This window comes from Etheostoma spectabile, chromosome 8 (assembly GCF_008692095.1).
Source record: "Etheostoma spectabile isolate EspeVRDwgs_2016 chromosome 8, UIUC_Espe_1.0, whole genome shotgun sequence".
In the NCBI taxonomy this organism is placed as follows: domain Eukaryota; kingdom Metazoa; phylum Chordata; class Actinopteri; order Perciformes; family Percidae; genus Etheostoma; species Etheostoma spectabile.
In genome coordinates, this window is record NC_045740.1 from 7,437,566 (window position 1) to 7,459,264 (window position 21,699).

A 21,699-nucleotide genomic window follows, 5' to 3' on the forward strand; every position below is an offset into this window, starting at 1 on the left:
TTAGCTTCACATCGACCGAGGCGAGCAAAGGCAATTTTTTTGTGTAGCACAATGCTCTGATCTTTAATGACCAGGCGGGGCTATTCAGCAGAGTTTCACAATGCCCAGGCCTGTATAGATGGACAGATGATGGGCTATTAGCTGGAGCTGAGCTGATACAAGACAAGCTAGACAATAGCTGACACTGCTGAACAGCTTCATTGTGAAGCAACAGCAGCACATCTGTATTCAGATCAGAGGCGATTGTGTGGTTACACATTTAGCTGAGGTGGGAATAGCAGCTTCAGGTTTAGCAGAATAGCTTTAGACCTGCTCTGAACAGTGTGCTCCAGCTGCAGAGTATAGATACAGGCCCCTGTATGGCACTTAAAACACTACAGCCCAGCTCAAAATGCACACAGTGCCAAGGAGCTCCATGCACCCCCACTCCAACCTTATCATGGAACAGCAGGAGAATGAGGTAAACAACTGAGGAATTAGCAGTAAATAACCTTGGTAAAAGCTGTCTTAGTGACTCCGCTGTCTGTTAAATGTAGAATCATGGAGTGCTTTATGCAGGGCTTGGTTCCCAGCAAATGCCCGTGAGATAAGTCAAAGTGGAAATTTACATAAATAGCTCTTCCTTGTATTACACGTTTAATACATTAGAAACACTGATTTAAATCTTTATTGTTATGAACACATACTTAGGGGCTCTTCCGTATAACAGCCATCAGAACCTTGGCTTATGATGACCCTCAGTGTTCAAGGTCTCTCAAGCTCTCAGCTCCCCTCCCACATGTGCTCAGTTTAATCAACAGCCTTTCTTCCTGCTTTTGTCTGTCAAGGCCAGCTTGTATAATTCAGGTTAGAGTATAGTACATGTCTAGTCCAAGACTTACTGGACAGCGCCAAATGCTTGTTGGCCTTGTTGATTACATTATTTACAGAATGTCTGCAATTTCTGGCACAACACAGAGATTGGAAAGCACAACGGCATGGCGGAAAGGCGTTTCTGACAGAAACAAAAGCCAGACAGTCAAGGTTGGAGTCATAATCAGAAGAAGAATATATGTTCTGTGTAAGAAAAGCTTTCAGTAGTTTAAGATGAAATAGCCAACTTCAACCCAAATTATGTTACTTATTGACAATGTTTTCTAGACAGGAATTTCTCACAGCACAATGTATTTGTAATGGCCGAAGTAGTCAAAATAAACCCAGATGATCACAATCCACAAGACACCTCACAGTGGCAATACAAAGCCACCAGATGTCACTGTGGCCCCATTTCATCTCTCATCAGCTGCCTCTGTTATGTGTTTGAGAAGTGCTGAGAGACTCTGCTCACCCTGCTGTGTCTAAACCGCACAGCTGCAATGTGTGCAAAGTGTCTGTAAAGCTATTAGTATTCCGGACCAGTTTCACACTTCCCGTACCTCTGTCTGCAATACTCTCTAACCACAACAGTGCCCGGCGGCAGGAGGCTCGGGAATTACTGTACACTGCAGCTCTGCTGGAGTAGGACTGCATACATTATGCTGCATCTGAACCTAAGGTCCTGCCTGTACGGCATACCACAGCCCTGCCAATATAAAATACACAAGACATATGTACTGTTATTCTTGAAATAACTGCAGTGGTGATGATGCCTGGAAAGCAGTTTGACAATCAAATGCATGACAACTCTAATACAATTCTGAATGATATCACATACAAGGTGAATTCCATATTATGCAGCAATAGATTGGGGGGATAGATTAAAGCAGCTAAGTCACAAGATGGACAAAAAAACTTATATTATATATAATATATATATTTATATATCTTAAATTATAAAAATTGTTCCTCATCCTGGACCTTTCTTCCCTTATGTTCATACACCTTTCCTTCATGCATCACAAAAAGGCAAAGCTGAAATATTAATGCACAGCAGATCTACCTGACTGCTGCTATCAAGCTTCTGTTTGTTCTGACCGATGGGGTGAAAAAATAATAATCGGATTCTTCTTATTGCACAAAATCAATACTATATAAGGAGGCCTGATGAATTTGAAATTTGTATTGTGAGTATTGATCAGTCTCAGTCACAAGTCTTTTGAAAGCCCATGTAGATTTACAATCAATATGTAGTTTAGGACACAGCTCTGCAATTACAAATCTAACATGAGCAAAGAGAATACCTATTCATCTACTTTTTTTTTTTTTAAATAACAACCTGATCATAGTTTTATGTTGTATTTATTATGCAGAGGTGCTGTAACTTTCATGTTCTTCAGATAGAGTTTAGACAACACATAGTATTAATACTCTAGCAGCAGGACTGACAGAGAGCTGGGCTGGGCGTGGTGCTCTAGCCTTGGAGGAACAATATGACTGAAGGACCCCTCCTCCTGGTTTGCCAAGTCCTAAAGATGGGTCAGACATTGGTAGAACGCATGGAGCAAATTGAGTCTTAGAGATTTTGGATGTTTAATAACATTACACAATAAATGCATTACCCCTGGTGTAAGAGCTTTCAGCATTTCAAATACTGATATTATAGAAAAATGCAGTGGTTATCTTATTCTGAAGCGCTTGGAATGAAAGACCCCTGACTTAACATGCCGGTCTAGCAAACAGAGCCTGTGTAACTGAAACTATCTTGTTCCTGTGGCTCATCAAAATGAGAGCTGTGTGCTGGAAGGTATTCTCCAGACTCCAATCTAATATCATTAGGAGCGGATACACATCGCCTGGACTAATCCAGCTGTTCCTCACAATTACATTTTAGCCTCTTAGACGTATCTGACCCAAGTTCATTGCAATAGTGCTTTCCGGGCACGACTTTATGATTGAGTTATTGGCTGGAAAGAAAGTCTAGTAAAATACTTATGAGCCTTACTCAGCCAATTCAGTTTTACAAATGGTCTCATTTTAAATAAAGAAAGACTTTAGTTTTGTTAAAGGCTTGTCCAAATTCAGGATGCTAAGAGCCAACGTCTGCCAGAATAATTCCCTGTGTATTACTATAGAACGGTTGCACTGTTTCCCCTGTGTTTAGCTGGTAAAATACATGTACCTAGAGTGACAGTAATAAGACACAAATGTTTTAACCAACATAGAAAATCCCATTACCGTGCACTGTATTAGATGCCCTTTAAAAGAAATTCAGATACAAGTTTACAAACTGGAACACAAGATGTTTATGTAAATAAACATCCTACACATTTATAGAAATCAGCTCAGCCAACAGGATGAGGCTGCATATGTCTCTGAGACAGACTCACTGCTCTGTATCTTGTAATATGAATGTTGGCTCACAAATGGCTCCTTCATTAACCTGGCATCTGGGGGCCATCTAATAAGCAGACTTTTCCTTGAAGCACAACTCCAATCTGTCTCTCAGAAATGAGGGTGCTGAACTGCAATGAGCACCAAGGACATATAGTCTGCGTGTGGGCATGTTTGAGGAAGAAGAGAGGCGGTCACTGAGGAAATACAAGGCACTTAGCTATGCGTAGTCACACAATCCTTGTCTTCTTAACATTTGTTTGTTCTGCTTGTCTGAGCCACCAGCCCACTGACACATGCATTATATTGTGGGTCTGTTTTTCTGTCTTCAATCAAATACAGATTAAATGGGATATTGAACCTTTAAATCTTTCTGGTTGGGCCAGCTCCTTCTATCCAAAGCTATACTAGTCATTTATGGTGTTCCAGAGTTGTAACACACCAATCTTCTGCCTCAGCAGGCAGAGTGTTGTGACAACAGCTGCAGAGATAGTGACTGTCAGAGTGCAGCAGTGATGAGGAGCCTCTCCATCCAGCAGCGGGCAACTAGTTGCAGCAATCCCCTGGTGCTGTCCGTGAGGCTAAGGAGAACAAAAGCATCAAAGCCGAAGCTCTCCTCCTTGCTCTTCTTGTAAAGGGAGGGGCTGAGCTGTGAAGGGGGAGGCACCATGTGCACTTGATTCAATTAGGCAGTCTGTAAGGCCTCCCCCTGGAGTAGGCTGCAAAGAAAGGGGCTGCTAACAAAGACATTCTGCCCAACCCTTTGCCCTTCTGAATCCACCTCATTACTCAATGGAGTAAGTGTTGATCATCTCAAATAGTGTCCTCACCACACAATAGTATGAGGAGGAACAGATCTCCTCTTGAGGAGGACAAAACCCAGATTTTGTGAAATTTGTGTATACATTTCATGTATATTTGTTTACTGTATGTGCATTCCAGTTATGCGTGCTAGTTAAAATTACTTGTATTATGTCTGTCCATTGTAGTTGAGCCACTGCAGCACAAACAGAGAGAGAAACTAGAAACCATATCTGTTGGCAAACATCTGTCACATCCACTATCTGACTCACACCACTGACAGTCTTGCATGTTTTAAAGCTTCCTCTGTATCATAGAGAATAAGAAGAGCATTTAGCTCTATTGAATGTCAGACAGATAAATACGGTCCAGCTACATTAGCATTCATTTTTCGTTCTGTTGGTCCTTTGAATTGCAGCAGATGTCTGCGTTCATGCATTTGCACTTTGTCAGAGTTGATCAGAAGCAGTGGCTGGGAAAAAGTGGAAAAAAAATGGAAACATCTGCTTGGTCCGCTTTAATCAGTGCCACGCCATATCTGTCAACACCAATCTGTTCTAAATATTTTCAAGATCATTATACAGAGATATGAAACATGGCAAGCTGGAAAAACATGTTCATGCTTTCATTGTTGTTATAGGTAGAGGTAATACAAGCCAGATGTCATGGCTATTTTAGCCGAGCCACAATACAATATATCAAATAAGCTTTTTGCACAAGTAACTAGTGTGCTATTGTTATTACAGATGAACAAGAAAACAAATCTGATCTGTTCAGTCACAGTCACCCCAACTGCTCATGTGCACTCACATTCACCTACAGGCCCACCAACCTGCAGCGTGACAGTCACACCTGCTGTGCTCTGGGACCACTTGGCTGTTTTAGCAATCATTGCCATCATAGGAACCAGAGATAATTACACAGCTTCCACCCACCAGGCTGGCCTGCTTCGCTGAAACCTGTGTTGCTCCAGTGCAGCAATAACACTTGTCTAAATGAATGCACGGCACTTTAGTGCACGACTGACAGCACCCATTTATTCAGCCGTCCAACTGGAAGAAAAAACAAATTAATTTGGCACTTAAGGCCCCCACCCCTGTGAATAATATATCACCCTTCCCTCAAACCGCAACCTCCACCCCCAAATCACCACCATTATTCAACCCTCTTTTTATGATTCTCAGTTTTAGGTAAAAAAAACTGGTAAGTCCATTAAAGCCTTTTACATTTATACAGAAAGAATCACTGGTGTTTGAGCTCAATCTACTCTCATCAGCATCACCATCAATCTTAAATAATTATTACATTTGTCTAAAACAATCGTTTTTTTCAAAGTCTCTCCATAAAATACAGTGGAACATGTCCAGCTGTCAAAAAAAGAAAGAAAAAGAGAATTAAATTGTACTGTTGCCCTGGACATGAACTAACCATTTGGACATTTCTTTTTTTTCTTTTTTTTAATCTATCTGAGTAGTCTTTCTCATTGCATCAGTATCAGGTTAATGGTGTATTTGTTTGCTAGCCAAAGTCTCTTTGTTCTCTTCACACCATCTAGTTTATGGCCTGGGCATCAGAATAACAGATCTCTAACAATTATCACTCATGCACCCAGATCCCAGTAACACCTCTCCTCCTCCCCTAGGGGAGGACAGACGTAGGGCTTTACACTCTCTTGTGCTCCATTATATTTATGCAAATTAGAGTAAAATCAGGGGAAATCAGGGGGCATCCTTTCCTGTTAGTGCTAATTAGCAATGAATGCTATATTGTATACATTATGCATGAAGTCCCCTCTCTATGTAGCTACACATTGTGACCTTGAACACAAGGCCAAGTTTTGGTTGTAATTTAGGAACTCAGCCAAATAATGACACATTCTGTGAATATCTGCAGTTATTTGCAATATAAAATTGAAGTGACATTCTAGGGAATGCCTTTTTGAGAATCATTGTACAAGAGCATAATACTTAGGAGCACGACACACAAGAGAGCCATCTCGGCTGCAAAGAGATCTATTAATATCATATGGCTACAGCCTGCCAATGAATCAGGCCCCATAAAGGAGCCAAACAGCAGGAGAGAGACAGACTTGCCACATTGGTGGCAATACACATCACATCTCAAGATTGTCACTCAGCTCCTGAGAGCTAGTAAATGTTATTTTCTCAGATCCCATAAATGGGGCGCATTAAGACAGTAATGTTGAAAAGCAATTATCAAAGAGCAATAAAGTATGTTTAGTACCTTCTGAAGGCAAGTGGCGCACATATTTTTTTGAGTAACTGAGTTGAGAAGTGAGGCCTGTGGCCCCACAGATATCTGGAGGGCTCCATGTGAAAAAAATGAAAAATAAAATGGCCTTATGACAAAGTAGACATGAATATATGCTTTGTTATAGTTGAATTAATGAGAAAGCAAATGTGTTTTTTATCCTTCTTTTTTTTAGGTTAGTGACTAAGCTTAAAGCGTTCTAACACAAGCATCTACTGAAAATCATGGATAGCATAAGCTCCCAAAATGTAGACTGTAAGATCAAAAGCATCAATGTGGGAAAATGGTGATTAAATCCCCTAAAGCTCAGTGATTCACCTTTTTAATAATAGGATATAAATCATCATAGGGGTAAGAATTATGTGATATACTGTACTACAGTTAGTAGGACTGAACTTGTAAAATGCAGGGGAAATTGCTAACAAAGGCTGTTGCCGAAAAGTGATTACCTCGGGATATGCAGTGTTTAGTGACTAATATTCACTTATATATGGATATTCCTGACAGGACAAAATATCATTAACAGGTTAAAAGATATATCACAGTGTTTTGACAGATTGTGACTGGACTGACATCCGATTGTTAAAATGTCTGTAAAGAAAATCAACAATCCACACTTCTACTGTATATACAGTACATCTACAACAATAAAGAGAAACAGAAAGAAGAAAAAACAATGAACACAGCTGTTGTCATGACAGTACATTTCAATCTTGTTTTTAACATCACATTCTGTACTGCCTTGATAATAAAATAAAGCTGTACAAAAGTAAGTATTACAAAGTGAAGCAGAAGCAATTCAGTCCCAAACTCACCCTTAGGGGGAGCTTCTCCACCTCCATCAGCTTCTGCACGGTTTCTGACATCAGCTTCCTATATAGCTCCTGGTGGACAAGCCAAGAATCAGTTATTTACATACATCACAAACATAACCACTGTAAGAACACAATCATTTGGGGCACATTAAAAACTCTGGAAACATTCCTGGTTTAGCAACAGTTTAGTTTCTAAATTTTGTGTTTGATTTTAGTCCCCATGTTACCAGTGGTTACGGAGTAGTACTCCAACATCAGAGCAGCAGCTCCCGAAAGTGAAATCTGTGGTTCAACACAAGCTGCATCTCGAGGGAAACAACCCGGGAGACCTGTAGAAAACACAGAGGAGCACAGCAACACACAACAAAGGCTCAATGTGGCTTCAGGAAATTATCTGAATTCATCAAAAATTTAAATATCCTCGTAATCCATCTTTTGTCTGCTGTAAATCTATATTAGGCACTGCATGTCCCTGGGTAAATAATGAGTCTGTGGGTGGGTACAAGAGGACATAATGATCAACAGTTGGCACAGCATCGTAGCACGACGGTGCTGTTGTGGCATAGCTGGTGTTTGAGCGTGCCCAGCACCTGGCTGGTGCCCCCAGAGGCGCTGGCAGATGGTATTGACGCTGGGGTGTGCATCCTCATATACTGAGCACAACTAAGCCTTACACTTTGGTAGAAAACGCAAAAGAGGAGGGTGCCTGCAGGTGAGGACAGGACGCAGTGCCAGACAGGGGACTCCAATGGACCGGGCTGGAGAGGGGCTAAAGAGGTCACAATATGCCCCAGGTAGACAGATGTTTCAGTTCATTAGGGCTTTTAAAGCAAGTCTGCACAGAACTGAATTATTTATGTATGCATCTTTCTGTAACCCTACACTAACCCGTTTGCAATATTTCCTAGGCCAATGCTACTATGTATAGGCGCGGCTCATGCTAAACATATTGCAAACTTGTTTTGGTGCATCTATGTGTTCTGCCTGGCTGAGCGCTGTTTAGAAACACACAGAGATTGCCAAGAGTGTCATTTACACACCGCCTGATGAGTGCTTATCCATGGGGACCTTTGAGCTCAAAATGTCATTGGCTGATGCTCCTCTGAGCACAAAAAGGTCACCAATGACACTGGCTCCTTATTGATTCCCGATCTAGCATCATAATGCCTGACAATTACAGACGGAACTGAAATTCTAATCATGGAAATGCATTCAGTGTGAGGATACATCTGGAATTGTAATGTTCAAATGTGCAAATACATGTATAATTCAATCTAAGGTCAGTGATTCCCCCGTGTGTTGATGGACACTTGAGCATTTTCCTACTGGTGCATCCACATGTGGTGTGATTTAATGATACTTTTTATACTTTTCTTATTACTTTTAACACTTTCCATGTAAATAACAGTGCTATTAAAGTCGAAAGAAGCTTTAATGATAATGGCTATCATTTTGATTTTGTTTCTGTTACAAAGGTATTTTTTTATCTATGATTCTCACCCACTGGAGCACTAGGAAGCTCCTGCCTGATAAAAAAAACGGTTGCACACACACATTAGCTCTTATCATTTGTAGTATACATTTCAAATACTTTGATAGCACAATGTAATTAAATGCATGTTGGCATCAGACTGGCACATACTTAATATTTATAACTATAGACATTTTCATATTTTAAAGAAGACACTTAGAGAGGTTGAAACTGGACACTATTATCTGTTTTGTGCAATAACACTGGCCTGAAATGTGTGCAATACTCTACTGCTACTACTATTATTACTTTTCACCATTGCAATTCCTAAATTATGTTAATTATGTAAATACTGTATCATAACAATCATTTAACTATGTAAATACTGTACATATCCAAACTCCTTATATTTCTTTATTTATATTTCTACTCTGATATTTCTACTATTTGTGCAACTGCAACACAGAGTTTCCCTTCGGGGATCAATAAAGTATTTCTGATTCTGATTCTGATTCTGAATATAAACAAACATAAACAGAGCTATGTGGCTGTATGGAGAGGGTGAGTATTTATGAAGTGGCCTGTTGCCTGCCTGAGCACAGATGGTGGCAGAGCAGGATGTACCAACCTGTACTTTTGCCCACAGGCACGTGCACACGTTCTCACACACACACACACACACACACACACACACACACACACACACACACACACACACACACACACACACACACATGCATGGATGCATATGTAAATACTGCCCTCATACATTCACAACCACACATAGGTGCTGATCAGCCAAGTTAGGAGCTCACTGTATGGCACAGGAAGAGACTGCAGTAAGACAGATCGGTCATTTAAGAAGGTGTCACACGTGTTTTACTAAGATCAGGAATCAAAGCCCAACATACAGTTTCTTTCTTTTTTTAAAGATAACCCAAGACATCCAGACATGTTGATCAAAGACTGACTGCGGTTCACAGAGACATCCAAGGCCAAACAGGATAATTAGTGTGCTGGAACAATCAATACTCCTTGTGTGGGGGTTGAATGTGTAGGAAAAAAAGCAATCTAAGGAACAGTTGGAAGAGAACTGCTAGAGAAAGCAAAATCCAGACAGGCGGCATAAATTACAAAGTGAGAGATTTGCATCAGTGGGATGGTTTCCACTCATTGTATGTAAAGTAATGAGTAAATACTGGGTGCAGGATGTACTACTTTTAAGATCTATATTAAAACCACTAATATTCATTATATATATTCTAAACAGAGAGGTACACAACATATTGATTACAAACAAAAGCTATTGAGAGATCCTCAGACAAGTGGTAGAGACGGGAGACAAATGGCAGGGCGTAAAGACAGGAAGACGGATAGATAGGTAGATGAATGAAGGCGAGGGTTTAGCCGATCGATCGGCAGAGGAAGAGTGGAGCTCCCTCAGGGGGCGTGGGGCCTTTTTAGCATCGTGTGAGAAGAGAAGGATGTCATGTTTCCCCTTCAAGGTACTGAGTATGTGAGGGAGGGTTTTGCCATTATGGCCAAGATGGAAAGATGCATGTGAGAAGAGTGTGTGGCCACGGCGCTCTGTGGCGTGACAGACGGTGATGGCGAGTGACAAACAGAGCTCTCTAAGAGAGGAGAGGAAGACCTACTGGTTCTCCAGACTCCAGCTCCCCACCATGGCTCTGGGAAATCAGCCATGCCCTGCCCCTCCCCGTTCAGTTACAGCCATCAAGAGAAACACAGATCTTTTGATTTGATCTGAAGGCTATTTGATACATCATCCCGTCGTCTTTCTGGAAGTACTTCAGGGGGAAACCCCATTATAAATAGTCAAAAAGAGTGCAACAAGCATACCTGAAGTCAGCGCTGTGCAGTGAAGTGTGGAGGGTGGAAGCAGGAGTGGGGGAAGACATATTGTGGTCACCGCCAATTCTGCTGCTTGTGGGGTGGAAAGCATCATGACATCCTTTAAAACCAATTGACACATAAAACAGTTCAAATACAACATTATTATTGCTAACACTAATTAATTATTAAGAATTCTACTATCCAGAAATATTTAATCCAAGGAAATATAACAAAGAAAGTGTTCAGCTGTCTTTACTGCTATATGTATGAAGAAATATGCAATTTGCATTAGGTTGAGTGATGGAAACATTGGCTTTGTTGGAAATAGAGAATTGCTCCCCGATTTCCAGAATAATAATAATTTGTCGTGACAACCCCCACTCACAAAACAACATAAATGAAAACATGATGTGGGCGTCGACCCCCATCCCTGCTGCAGATTAAGGTTCCGACAGTCTAGAAAATCCATTTGAGCAAACAAAATAAATAAAACATTGAGTTGCACCATTTGCACCTTGGCAACAGCTTTACTATTATTAGAAGACCGGAAAAAGCAGGAGAGACAAAGGTGAAAAAGCTCCAACTGTGTCCAGACAGGCCAGACTCACATGTATAACCCAGTCTGAAAATTATATTGTAAAGCAAGAGGCTCTATACAGAGCTCTACATGCACACTTCATTCATTTATATTATCAGAGTTCACAAAAGTGAGATAATACAGATTTATTAATTTGAAATAATAATAAACATCTTGTAGAGAATATTATTATGGATATCATTCAAAAGAAATCTCCCTTTTCCTTATGAGATGAAAGTATGGAAAGGACAATATGACCCAATATTAAGTGAAATAGATTATTTGATTTCTTGCCACGAGTTAGACAGGCAGATTGATACCATTGTCATAGTTGTACTCTCAATATACAGCTGAAGCTAGCAGCCGTTTAGCTTATCTTAAAAATAATAATTTATGGTTTTACATGTTGTTATGTGCCAGATTGTTTTATGGCTATGAAGAAGTTCAGCACAACAGGCTAACAGGCTTCTGGCTGCAGCTTCATATTTAGAGAGTGGTATTAATCCTTCCATCTAACTCTCTGTAAAAAAGTGAATACTGTTTTTTTCACAAAACATCAAACTGTGCCTTTAAAAAGATGATGGGAAATAATCCAGAACTCAAGGTGGCCCTTGGTGACAAAATTTCACTTTAACAGAGGTCCAATCGTAAACATAAACACGGCCACATTTGCTTCACACATTAAAGCCTTATAGCCTGCTATGCACAGTTGTCCATTGTCTCTCTTAATTGATGTCAGAGCCTTGAGGTGCATTAGTGTGTCACAGGATGTGCCCATGCTTGTAGCACCTGGCCTCACCCAACAGCTGCACAATTCAGCCAGAGCATATCGATTATACTGCTCATAGAGGCAGAAAAAAACATTTTTTTTGGGGGGGGGGGGGGAGGGATTTTCTGGTTGACTTGTTTGAGCAATAGTAAGGGACAATATTATCCACGGTGGACAGAAGATCTACTATAGAGGGTTCTTTATCTGTTTTTTATTTGTAAGCTGCAGGAGCTCCTAAAAGCAAGAATGATTTATTGAATACGGAGAGAAAAGGAAGGTGGAGAGCATGCACCCCACAAATCCCTTACACTGTCCAATCTGCAAACAAGGAACATCTCTACTGGTCAGTTACTGCAGTATCACATGCAGGCATTTAAACTCACTATTCAATCCCACCTGGAAGCCAGAAGATCAATGGAAAGATTCAGTTCATATCAAATTCTCACTTTGCTTGATTAAGTTAGCATCTTTTTCATCTCACTAGCAGAGTGTGAAAAAAAAGAAAATTGAGATGAGGCATCTTATCAGATATTCCAAAATCTAATTTAAGCAAAAGGATTCGTCCACATTAGAATTGCTCAAATTCAGAGCCCATAAACCCCCCTGCGTGGATATGGATATTCATCACCGGCAGAGGATCCATTTAGCAGCCACATATAGGAAAATATTGGGATGATAATAAATATATAAACTAGCTCATCTTGGAAACGGAAAAGGTGTGCTAACCTCAAACCCAGTAAAGGTTGTAAATGTGTGCAGTAAAAGGAAGGAAACAGGCACGATGAGGCACTTGGACACAGCAACGTTATTGCCACAGTGGGGCAGTAGTCCATTAAAATTTTAAACAGTACTGTAGTATAAAATCTCCTCAGCAGCAGCTTTCCTTGTACATTTCACCAAGCAAGAAATGGTGTTGATGGTTAGTAAGGCTTGCATCTGTTGTTGGGAATAAAACAATAAAAAATAGAAAGAACCACAGGACTTCACAAACAGTGATTACGGCTCAGAGCTCTCAAGAGGGTCCTCCATTAACAACTCTGCACAAATCAATGTTTATGACCATCATAAAAAAAAATCCGAAAACTAGAAAGCCCCCAAAGCCTGACTCATCCATAAAATCTGTTATTTACAAACTGTATTCAACCAGCTTCAAGCTGATTTAACCTGAAACCAGTCCACTAGCCCTTCGTCTCCCTGCTGTAAGTGACCCTGCAGTGTAGTCCCAATAACCACACATGAAGAACAATGAGGTACTGGTATTATTTCCCACAGATAAACTGACCTTGATTTGGAAATATATAACAAGCATCACAAAGATATTCACTACTACTGTTTGAAGCAGAATTTAGGAGAGTAGGCTAAAGCTGTGTGGAGTTGCAAGCGAGTTTTTGGTACTTGTAATTTTTTATTATTATAGAAAATAAATGTTTTTTACTGCTACAAAATGCCACATTTGAACAGCATGGTAAATTACATTTTTTTCCACAAATTAAAAGAACAGTAGTTGTAAAATGATTTCTGCCCACATGAAAAGGTCATAAAGACGGGAATTCAACAATTAAAGACTGAGGTCCTTAACTCTGGGTGATTGTTCACCTTGACTTACTTTCCAGATAATAGTAGCACAGTAAGAAGAATATTCATTTAATAAGACCACAATTTTCCATCTTGAGTCAAGATTTTTGTTTTAGTAAAAATTGGGGTTCAAACGATTAGTTAAGATAAGACCTAGATTATAAAACCATTAGAGTTTAGATAAATGTTTAATACAAGCGGTTCGGATATTTGAAGAAAAGGCAACAGAGAATGTAATGGGATACGCATAGTTACACAGGAAAGGGTAAAGAAAGCATGGATTATTCATGTCTATTCCCACAGTGCTAACAGCTCCTTTTTGATGGATTGTGCCAGGGGCGCTCCTCTCTGCTCAATACCAACAGTCCCAGGCAGCCTCATACTGCTCCACGCAGCCGGGATGATGAGCTCCCCCAGAATCACAGACAGGGCCAGCGGCTCTCATCTTCCATCTATACGCAGACACAATGATAGTGTGTGGTCTGAGGTGAACCTAGATTTATACTACAGTATCAGGAAGAGGCTAGTGGAGTCTAGAGAAAGCAGGAGACAAGCGCTGACGGTGTTCGACTGAGCATGTTTTAGTTTAACTGAGGGAGAGGAAGTAACACGAATGGGGCATAGGGGTCTGTCTGTCATGAGGAGGTGCAGGTAGGTGGTGAAAGGTACGCAAAGTCATTGTCAGCTTTAGTACAGTGCAGTAACATGTAGAGAACATATTTCTCTGCACCAGTTTGTTATCCAGAAAGAGACTTTGGCGTGTGTCTTTGTGTGGATGGGCAAGCTCACCTGGATTGGCTCCAAACGGTAGCTGTGGAAAGGCTGCAGGGGTGTTAACGTGAGAAGGTTTTGATAACCCCGACTGTCAGCCAGTACCATAACTACAAACAAAAAGACAAATATTCAAAATGTTATTTATAAATATATATATATATATATCATGGTTTATTCTGATTTGTGTCATATTTTGTGTTACCGGTCTTATGTGGTTTGTAACATTGACCTGTAAAGTATGTATATATTGGCAGGACACTCTTGAAAAAGAGATATGTACGGTAAGCTAATTGAGACTTTTTGTGGTTAAATAACAGTTAATTTATAAATAAAAAAATAGAAATAAAAATTCAGAGATTAAAACTACAGAATGAAGAGATAGAGTATCTGAGTCAAGTGAAAACATGCAGATAAAACGGTTTAAGGAAGCTCCTCTGACTCCTGCCTTGAATGACGTGCTCAGTCTGCCGCTGAAATAGATTTCCCTCTACATGAGCTCTGAACTGAGGGTGAACCTGAGCTTTTTTTCCACTTCTATTTAAAAAGGAGGCCTATCTGTAGACAGCAGGAGCCGTTGCCAAATTTCTCTTGGCAGAGCATTTAAAAAGACTTTCAATATAAAGAAATCCAACACGATACGGGTCAAATCTCAATAACAAATACTGCCTGAAGCCACTAACACCCCAGACAGCAAGTGATATTGCAGACTTTCTGGGCGCTGATGAGAAAATGAGTAATCCTGAAATTTCACACTTTAACCACATTCCATGCCATCTCCTAGCATTCAGCAGGTGAATCTGGACAGCAAATGAATTCCTCTAATGGTCAACTAACCATTCAAAAGACCTTAGCAACAGTTAGAAACCTTCACGCTGCGGACCTGCTCGTCAACCCGTGACTTTGTAGTCCTCCAATGAGCTTGCTTCACCGCAGAGAGGAGGAGGCAGTCGTAGGCAAATCAGGCAGGGACTCAAACAAAGGAAGGAGGCTTCAGAAACATTATTGGATCATCAGTATTCCTTCCACATCCACTGCTATCACTTCACAAACTCACTGACAGCCCTATGTAGACTCATGGATAATTATTGTGTCACTTAACAGGCACACACTATGCTCCATGTATGAGCAGACCCATGCTCCACAATTAGAATCATCGCAAGGTTTTTCCTGGGCAGGTAAGCGCATCAAGGTAAAGCAATTTTTACACAGATACATATGTACATTTTGCTGCCAATATTACTGTTAAAGAACAGAGGGGAAACTGTTGCATTAACATTCACAAAGAGGTCTATCAAGTGAAATAGTTTCTCAGAAGCATAAAAGAAGTTTTTCACCTACAAATTAATGTTCTTCCTCAGTGGTAGAGAGACTTCAGATACACATGCATATCAATACACCTGGCTTCTCTTGATGATGGGAGTTCAGTAAGCACTTGAAAGGTTAGCTCTATTGGGGACTTTCAAGTGCTAATATTATGCTTTTTGGCTTTTCCCCCTTTCCTTTATTGTGTTATTTATCTTTTTTGTGCACGTTATAGGGTTACAAAAGGGAAAAAGCCCAAAGTCCACCCCAAAGGCACTTACCATCTCTAACAGAAAACACTGTTCACAAACTGCTCCAAACTGCTCTAACGTAGTCCAGCCTTTACTTCCGTGATGAACGCGCATCACTTTGTACCACGTTATAACACGTTATAACACTTGGCTAGCTGCTAGCGTGGCATGCCCTCATACTCTGCCACTGATTAGCTAGTAGTCCTTACCTAGGTACTGTGCATGTGAGACTCCCAAGAAAAATGGAACAGAAGTGGGATGCCTCACTCTGTAGCTATTACAGAGCGCTCAACACACAGGGTGAAAAGAGGAGCTGCAGAAATGTGCAGTATAACAAATATGATATTTTTTGAAAATTAAACCACGTAAACCTGTTCTGGTAAAACCTCTAAATGCAATTATGAACCTGAAAATGAGCATAATATAAGCGCTTTAAGAAGCAACCCACATTTCTCAAAACTCTAAGAATTATTTGAATACAAATTTGCGTCATTGCACGTCAACACAGCTCTGTACTTCACTTTGGGGCTGAAAAGGAAAAAATTAACATCTGAAAAATACATCTTAGTCACTACAGGCATTAAATCCACACCTGAGCATGAGGTGCATTAGCTGGACAAACAGCTTCAGAATTTTACGATTTAGTACCTGCACACCAGCAATGATCTCAATCAACTGTGATATCTCATATCAGTTGTAGTGTCAGTCATATCTTTTCTATTTTGATTTGGCTGGTAACTCCTTTTAGATTGCAGCATCAATAACATGCAGGGGTGCTAACAATGGCAAGCTTCAGAGCTCTGAATTTAGAACAGTTTCATGCATCTTTGAACAAAAATATTGAAAGCACTCCTATCTGTTTGTTCTCTACCACATTCAATTTATTCAAAAGACCAACATTCGATAGAGTAAGATTGCCTGAAAGCATTTATGCCCTGTAGCATGTCAGACACAACTACAATTCAGAAGGGATTTGCCAAAACTTATCCTAATGAAACCAGCCGAAACAAGTTGTTAACCTTGACCCAGACAGATCAAGTTCTATGTGCTGATCTTTTTGTACGGTAATGTATAATCTGAAACCGAGCCCACACAACAGTACTCCATAACTCCATCCTATTTGGTAATGTTATAGTCTTTGGCTGCTCACCCTCCCTGTAGGCCTGCAGCTTCTGGAGCTCAATGTAGAGTCTCTCCTCCCAGGAGGGGCTGTGTGTGGGCTGGAAGGTGAAGGTCACCTCCCAACTCCTCTGCCCATCAGACTCATCCACTCCACTCTGCCTGTGAATGCAGAGATGCAAATGCAACATGCTGAAGAGATAACGCTCATAGGATTTTCTTTGTTTTGAGGAACGCTCTCTAAACTGTATGTTACAAAGCTAAGATTCATGCTTCATGCATATTTTTCTTCAGGGCTGCTGTACAATACAGTACAGTTAAGTATACATTATGGCGTAACTGTTACCAGCATAGTAACTTCATTTCTCTAGACACACTTCTTAAACACAGGTGAAGACCTTTGGAAACATATCAGTACACAGTATGTATTATTACATTATTGTGTGCACAGCCTGACCAGCTTTTTTAAATCCTGGAGGAGGCAGAGACCCAAGAGTTGTCTTTCGCAACGTGTTATAACACACATACACATACATAGAAATCAGTCCAGCTCAAAATGCCTCACTAATCACATGAACAGCCCTCCATACTCCAAACCTTTGAACAGGCTAATCAAATGTGCTCCCTCTCCCTTCAGAGGCCTAATCCCTCTTAGCAAGGACGTAAGAAACGTGCCACCTGCTTCCAGTCACACAGCTCGCGGCCTGACTGCCCTTATGACACCACGCTGCTCTTAATCTCTTGAACAAATGCATAGCTTCATCTAGATGCCACTGCTGGATCTGGACTCACCACAGCGTAGATACATATTTCCACCGTCGTTCGCCAAACTCTCAATCCCTTGAACTGGGGTTGCAGGCTGGGATTAATAGACTTTGACCCAGAATATCTAATAGAAATGAATAAAAACATCAGTTTTTCTCACGTAAGGCCAAAGTCTGGGAGGGAAAGTAACACCTCACATTTGTCTGCAATCTCATATTTACATTTAAGCAGTTTTTGCATGCTGTAATAATTCCTTATGTTCATAGCGGCCCTTACCTGGTCTCTTTCTAATGGTCTTCCAATAAATATGAGACAAAATCTGCTATGCTAGGTATGAAGCTTTGTCCAACTGTCAACTGGCTACTGCAGTCAAGCAGCATATATATATATTAACTACATAACTTTTCACAAAAATGAACATCATCTGAAGTCAGGTATATGAACCTTTTAGGTTCATCAAACTATACTGAATTGTACATGTTTAATTCTCTACACTATCTAAACGCTGCATACATAAACACACGAAAAGAGTCAACATTAAATGAGATAAATTGTGTATTTTGAGTTGAAAAGAGCACAGTGCTTTCATCTTCCACAAACTGTCTACACAATATTTTCAGGATCAAATAAGACCAGGCTGAGATCTGAGTATACTGAAAAAGTAGTGTTCAGATGGATCTTCCTATCAAAAGTTGCCTTTAATTTGCCTTTCCAGCAGCCCATTCTGGATAACATGGGTTGTTTAAACAAGGATGGAGATGTCAGGCTGCATTAGCATCCAGGCAGACTCTGCACCCAGAGGATTCAGCAGTGCCGGGAAAATCAGTCATTAAATTTGCAAGCACTCTGCAGAGCTCCACTGTCTGCTTATGGGATAAGGGACAGCGTTTTATGGCCAGGATGCATTTACCACAGCACAGGTTCATGTTTCCGATTCACCCCACAGATAAAGAGTCGCCTGTAACATATGACACAGAGGCCCAGGGTAGTTTTGGTGAAGTTAAGTTGTAAAAAGATGAGCAATATATTTCTATTTTGGAATTTTGAGATAGTGTGCTGTCTTTGAACAGCCGGGTCTTGACAGTACGCATTCAATATTTACAGAATACTAATAAGACACCAGCTACCAAAAAGGACTGTGCTAAAAATACACATTTGCCTCATCTTTTTGCTTAGAATAAGTAGTGTTCACATTATTATAAAAAAGACGGTTTGCACAAAATACAATAAAAGCTCAGCTCCATTATAAGGCCGTCCTTTTTTACAAAATTATTCAACAATCAATGAAATAATGTTTGAAAGTCAGAGAGCACTTTATTAGGTACACCTGTTCTGCCTTACAGTCTATTTTCATGATGCCTATACTTTTTTTTAAAAACTGTCATAGAGGTACAAATTAATTTAACTATCTGTTTTAGCACTGAGGTAATAGTTAGTGGTACTCACCTTAAATGTATGTTGCTTGAAAGTTATAGTAAGTGAGTTCATTAAATGTTATTTTGGTACTTTGGTATTGCTAATCGTTCCAGACCTCTGACCTTGAATGCAGATGCAGACCTTTTATATAATATGTTTGAGAACCCCTGGTTTATAGGATTTTAAAACCATTTCTAATATTTACTCCCTGTTCAGTGTTCACACTACAAACACTATAATGATGACTGCAAAACAAATTGCAATTTATGAATCTACTGAAGTTGGTTGATGTGGCAGCCGTTATTTGCAGCATACAGTATTCACAATTGTTGCTCTGCCATTATCCTTGATTGCTGGCGTGATATTTGTCACTCTGCTGGCTTTGGCAGCTAAATATTGACTTTGTACTACAGCGCTTTGTTCATCTATTGTAAACAAAGGATTTTTGTTGTTTCTCATTTCAAGTGCCCTTCCCCCGTCTACCTTTTGTCTCTGAAAGCCCTGGTTTGTTGTTAGAAGCCTTCCATTGGAGCCTGCCCCCTCTCCTGCCTCAGAGCCGGTCGCAGATGAAAAATTTATGACTGTATGCCTTGAAAACCTCCATTTGAAGTGCTACTCTTCCTCTGATGCTACCCCCACTGATGCCAACTGCATCTGCCGCCTTCATTCGACCCACGCTTTTCCTCACAGTGGGAGTGCAAATCAGAGAGAGAGGGTGGGACGGTCCATGCTTTACTCTCCTTCAGTGGTATTCATTAATCAAGGACAGATTTTTTGTGCCTGTGTGCAATAAGACATTGATTAGCTGCTTTTAAAAGCCACTGACTGTAAAGCCACCCTCACAGTTCTCTCACAGTTCAGCAATGTGTTTGCATATTTTTGTAGGTGTCTGGAACATATCATACAAGAACCATTTTTTTTTAATCAAAAGGAAACACCTGTAATGTTGTATCTGAAAGCTGTAATTTCCTTTTATATCAGCGGGAGATAAATTATTGTGTATGACCCTCCTTTGCTCATTGTGATCAAAGTGCCAGAATATTAAAGATCTTCTTTGGGATATATATTGGGATCTTACAAAAGTCTATTTTACACTCAATATACACTATTTCAAAGGCAAATCATTGCAGAATGACTATTTCAAAGACACCACGGCCACTTTATAGTACACTGTCCAACTGCTCGTTAACACTTAATTTTCTAAGCAGCCAATCACATGGCGGCACTCAGTGCATTTAGGCATGTAGACATGGTCAAGAGAATCTCCTGCAGTTCAAACCGAGCATCAGTATGGGGAAGAAAGGTTGATTTGAGTGACTTTGAACGTGCATGATTGTTGGTGCCAGAAGCGCTGGTCTGAGTATTTCAGAACTGCTAATCTACTGGATTTTCACGCACAACCATCTCTAGGGTTTACAGAGAAAGGTCCGAAAAAGAAAAAACATCCGTGAGCGGCAGTTCTGTGGCGGAAATGCCTTGTTGATGCCAGAGGTCAGAGGAGAATGCCAGACTGGTTCGAGCTGATAGAAGGGCAACAGTGACTCAAATAACCACCCGTTACAACCAAGGTGGCAGAAGAGCATCTCTGAACGCCACAGTACGTCGAAATTTGAGGCAGATGGGCTACAGCAGCAGAAGACCACATCGGGTTGCCACTCCTTTCAGCTAAGAACAGGAAACTGAGACTACATTTTGCACAAGCTCATCGAAATTGGACAATAGAAGATTGGAAAAACGTTGCCTGGTCCGATGAGTCTCGATTTCTGCTGCGACAGTCGGATGGTAGGGTCAGAATTTGGCGTCTACAACATGAAAGCATGGATCCATCCTGCCTTGTATCAACGGTTCAGGCTGGTGGTGGTGGTGTCATGGTGTGGGAATATTTTCTTGGCACTCTTTGGGCCCCATGGTACCAATTGAGCATCGTTGCAACGCAACAGCCTACCTGAGTATGTTGCTGACCATGTCCATCCCTTTATGACCATAATGTACCCAACTTCTGATGGCTACTTTCAGCAGGATAATGCGCCATGTCATAAAGCTGGAATCATCACAGACTGGTTTCTTGAACATGACAATGAGTTCGCTGTACTCAAATGGCCTCCACAGCACCAGATCCATCCAATAGAGCATCTTTGGGATTTTGGTGGAACGGGAGATTCGCATCATGGATGTGCAGCCGACAATCTGCGGCAACTGTGTGATGCCATCATGTCAATATGGACCAACTCCCTGAGGAATGCTTCCAGCACCTTGTTGAATCTATGCCACGAAAAATTGAGGCAGTTCTGAAGGCAAAAGGGGGTCCAAACCCGTTACTAGCCCTGGGGTACCTAATAAAGTGGCCGTGAGTGTAAATAACAGATTCCCCACATTGCCTAGTAGCCTGACCATAGTAATGACATTTTTAGTTCAAGTTTTGTTTTTATTTTTTCAAATTGATCAAGTCTCTCTCTCTCTCTCTTTAGCACATTTTCCCCAAAAGAAAGTAAAAAAAAAAAAAAAAAAATCCAAACATTGTAAGACCCATTCAAATTATAGGAACTTTAGCTAAAGTACAGCTGAGCAATATAACAATATTATATCAATATCGTGATATGAGACTAGATATTGTCTTAGCTTTTAGATATCGTAATATTGTAATATGGCATAAGTGGTGTCTTTTCCTAGTTTTAAAGACTGCATTACAG

At 40.5% G+C, this 21,699-nt stretch overlaps 1 protein-coding gene across 1 annotated transcript in view; it reads right to left on the reverse strand.

Annotated features, from left to right (window-relative positions):
- The window catches only part of ccdc33 (coiled-coil domain containing 33), a 37,469-nt gene that overhangs the window by 10,898 nt on the left and 4,872 nt on the right, over positions 1-21,699 (reverse strand). The window contains exons 2-4 of the mRNA XM_032524630.1: positions 16,860-16,990; positions 7,364-7,465; positions 7,137-7,205 (exon numbers count right to left, since the gene is read on the reverse strand). Of these exons, the coding sequence (XP_032380521.1) occupies positions 7,137-7,187 (51 nt within the window). The 5' untranslated portion in view covers positions 7,188-7,205; positions 7,364-7,465; positions 16,860-16,990. The remainder of the gene's footprint in view (positions 1-7,136; positions 7,206-7,363; positions 7,466-16,859; positions 16,991-21,699) is intronic.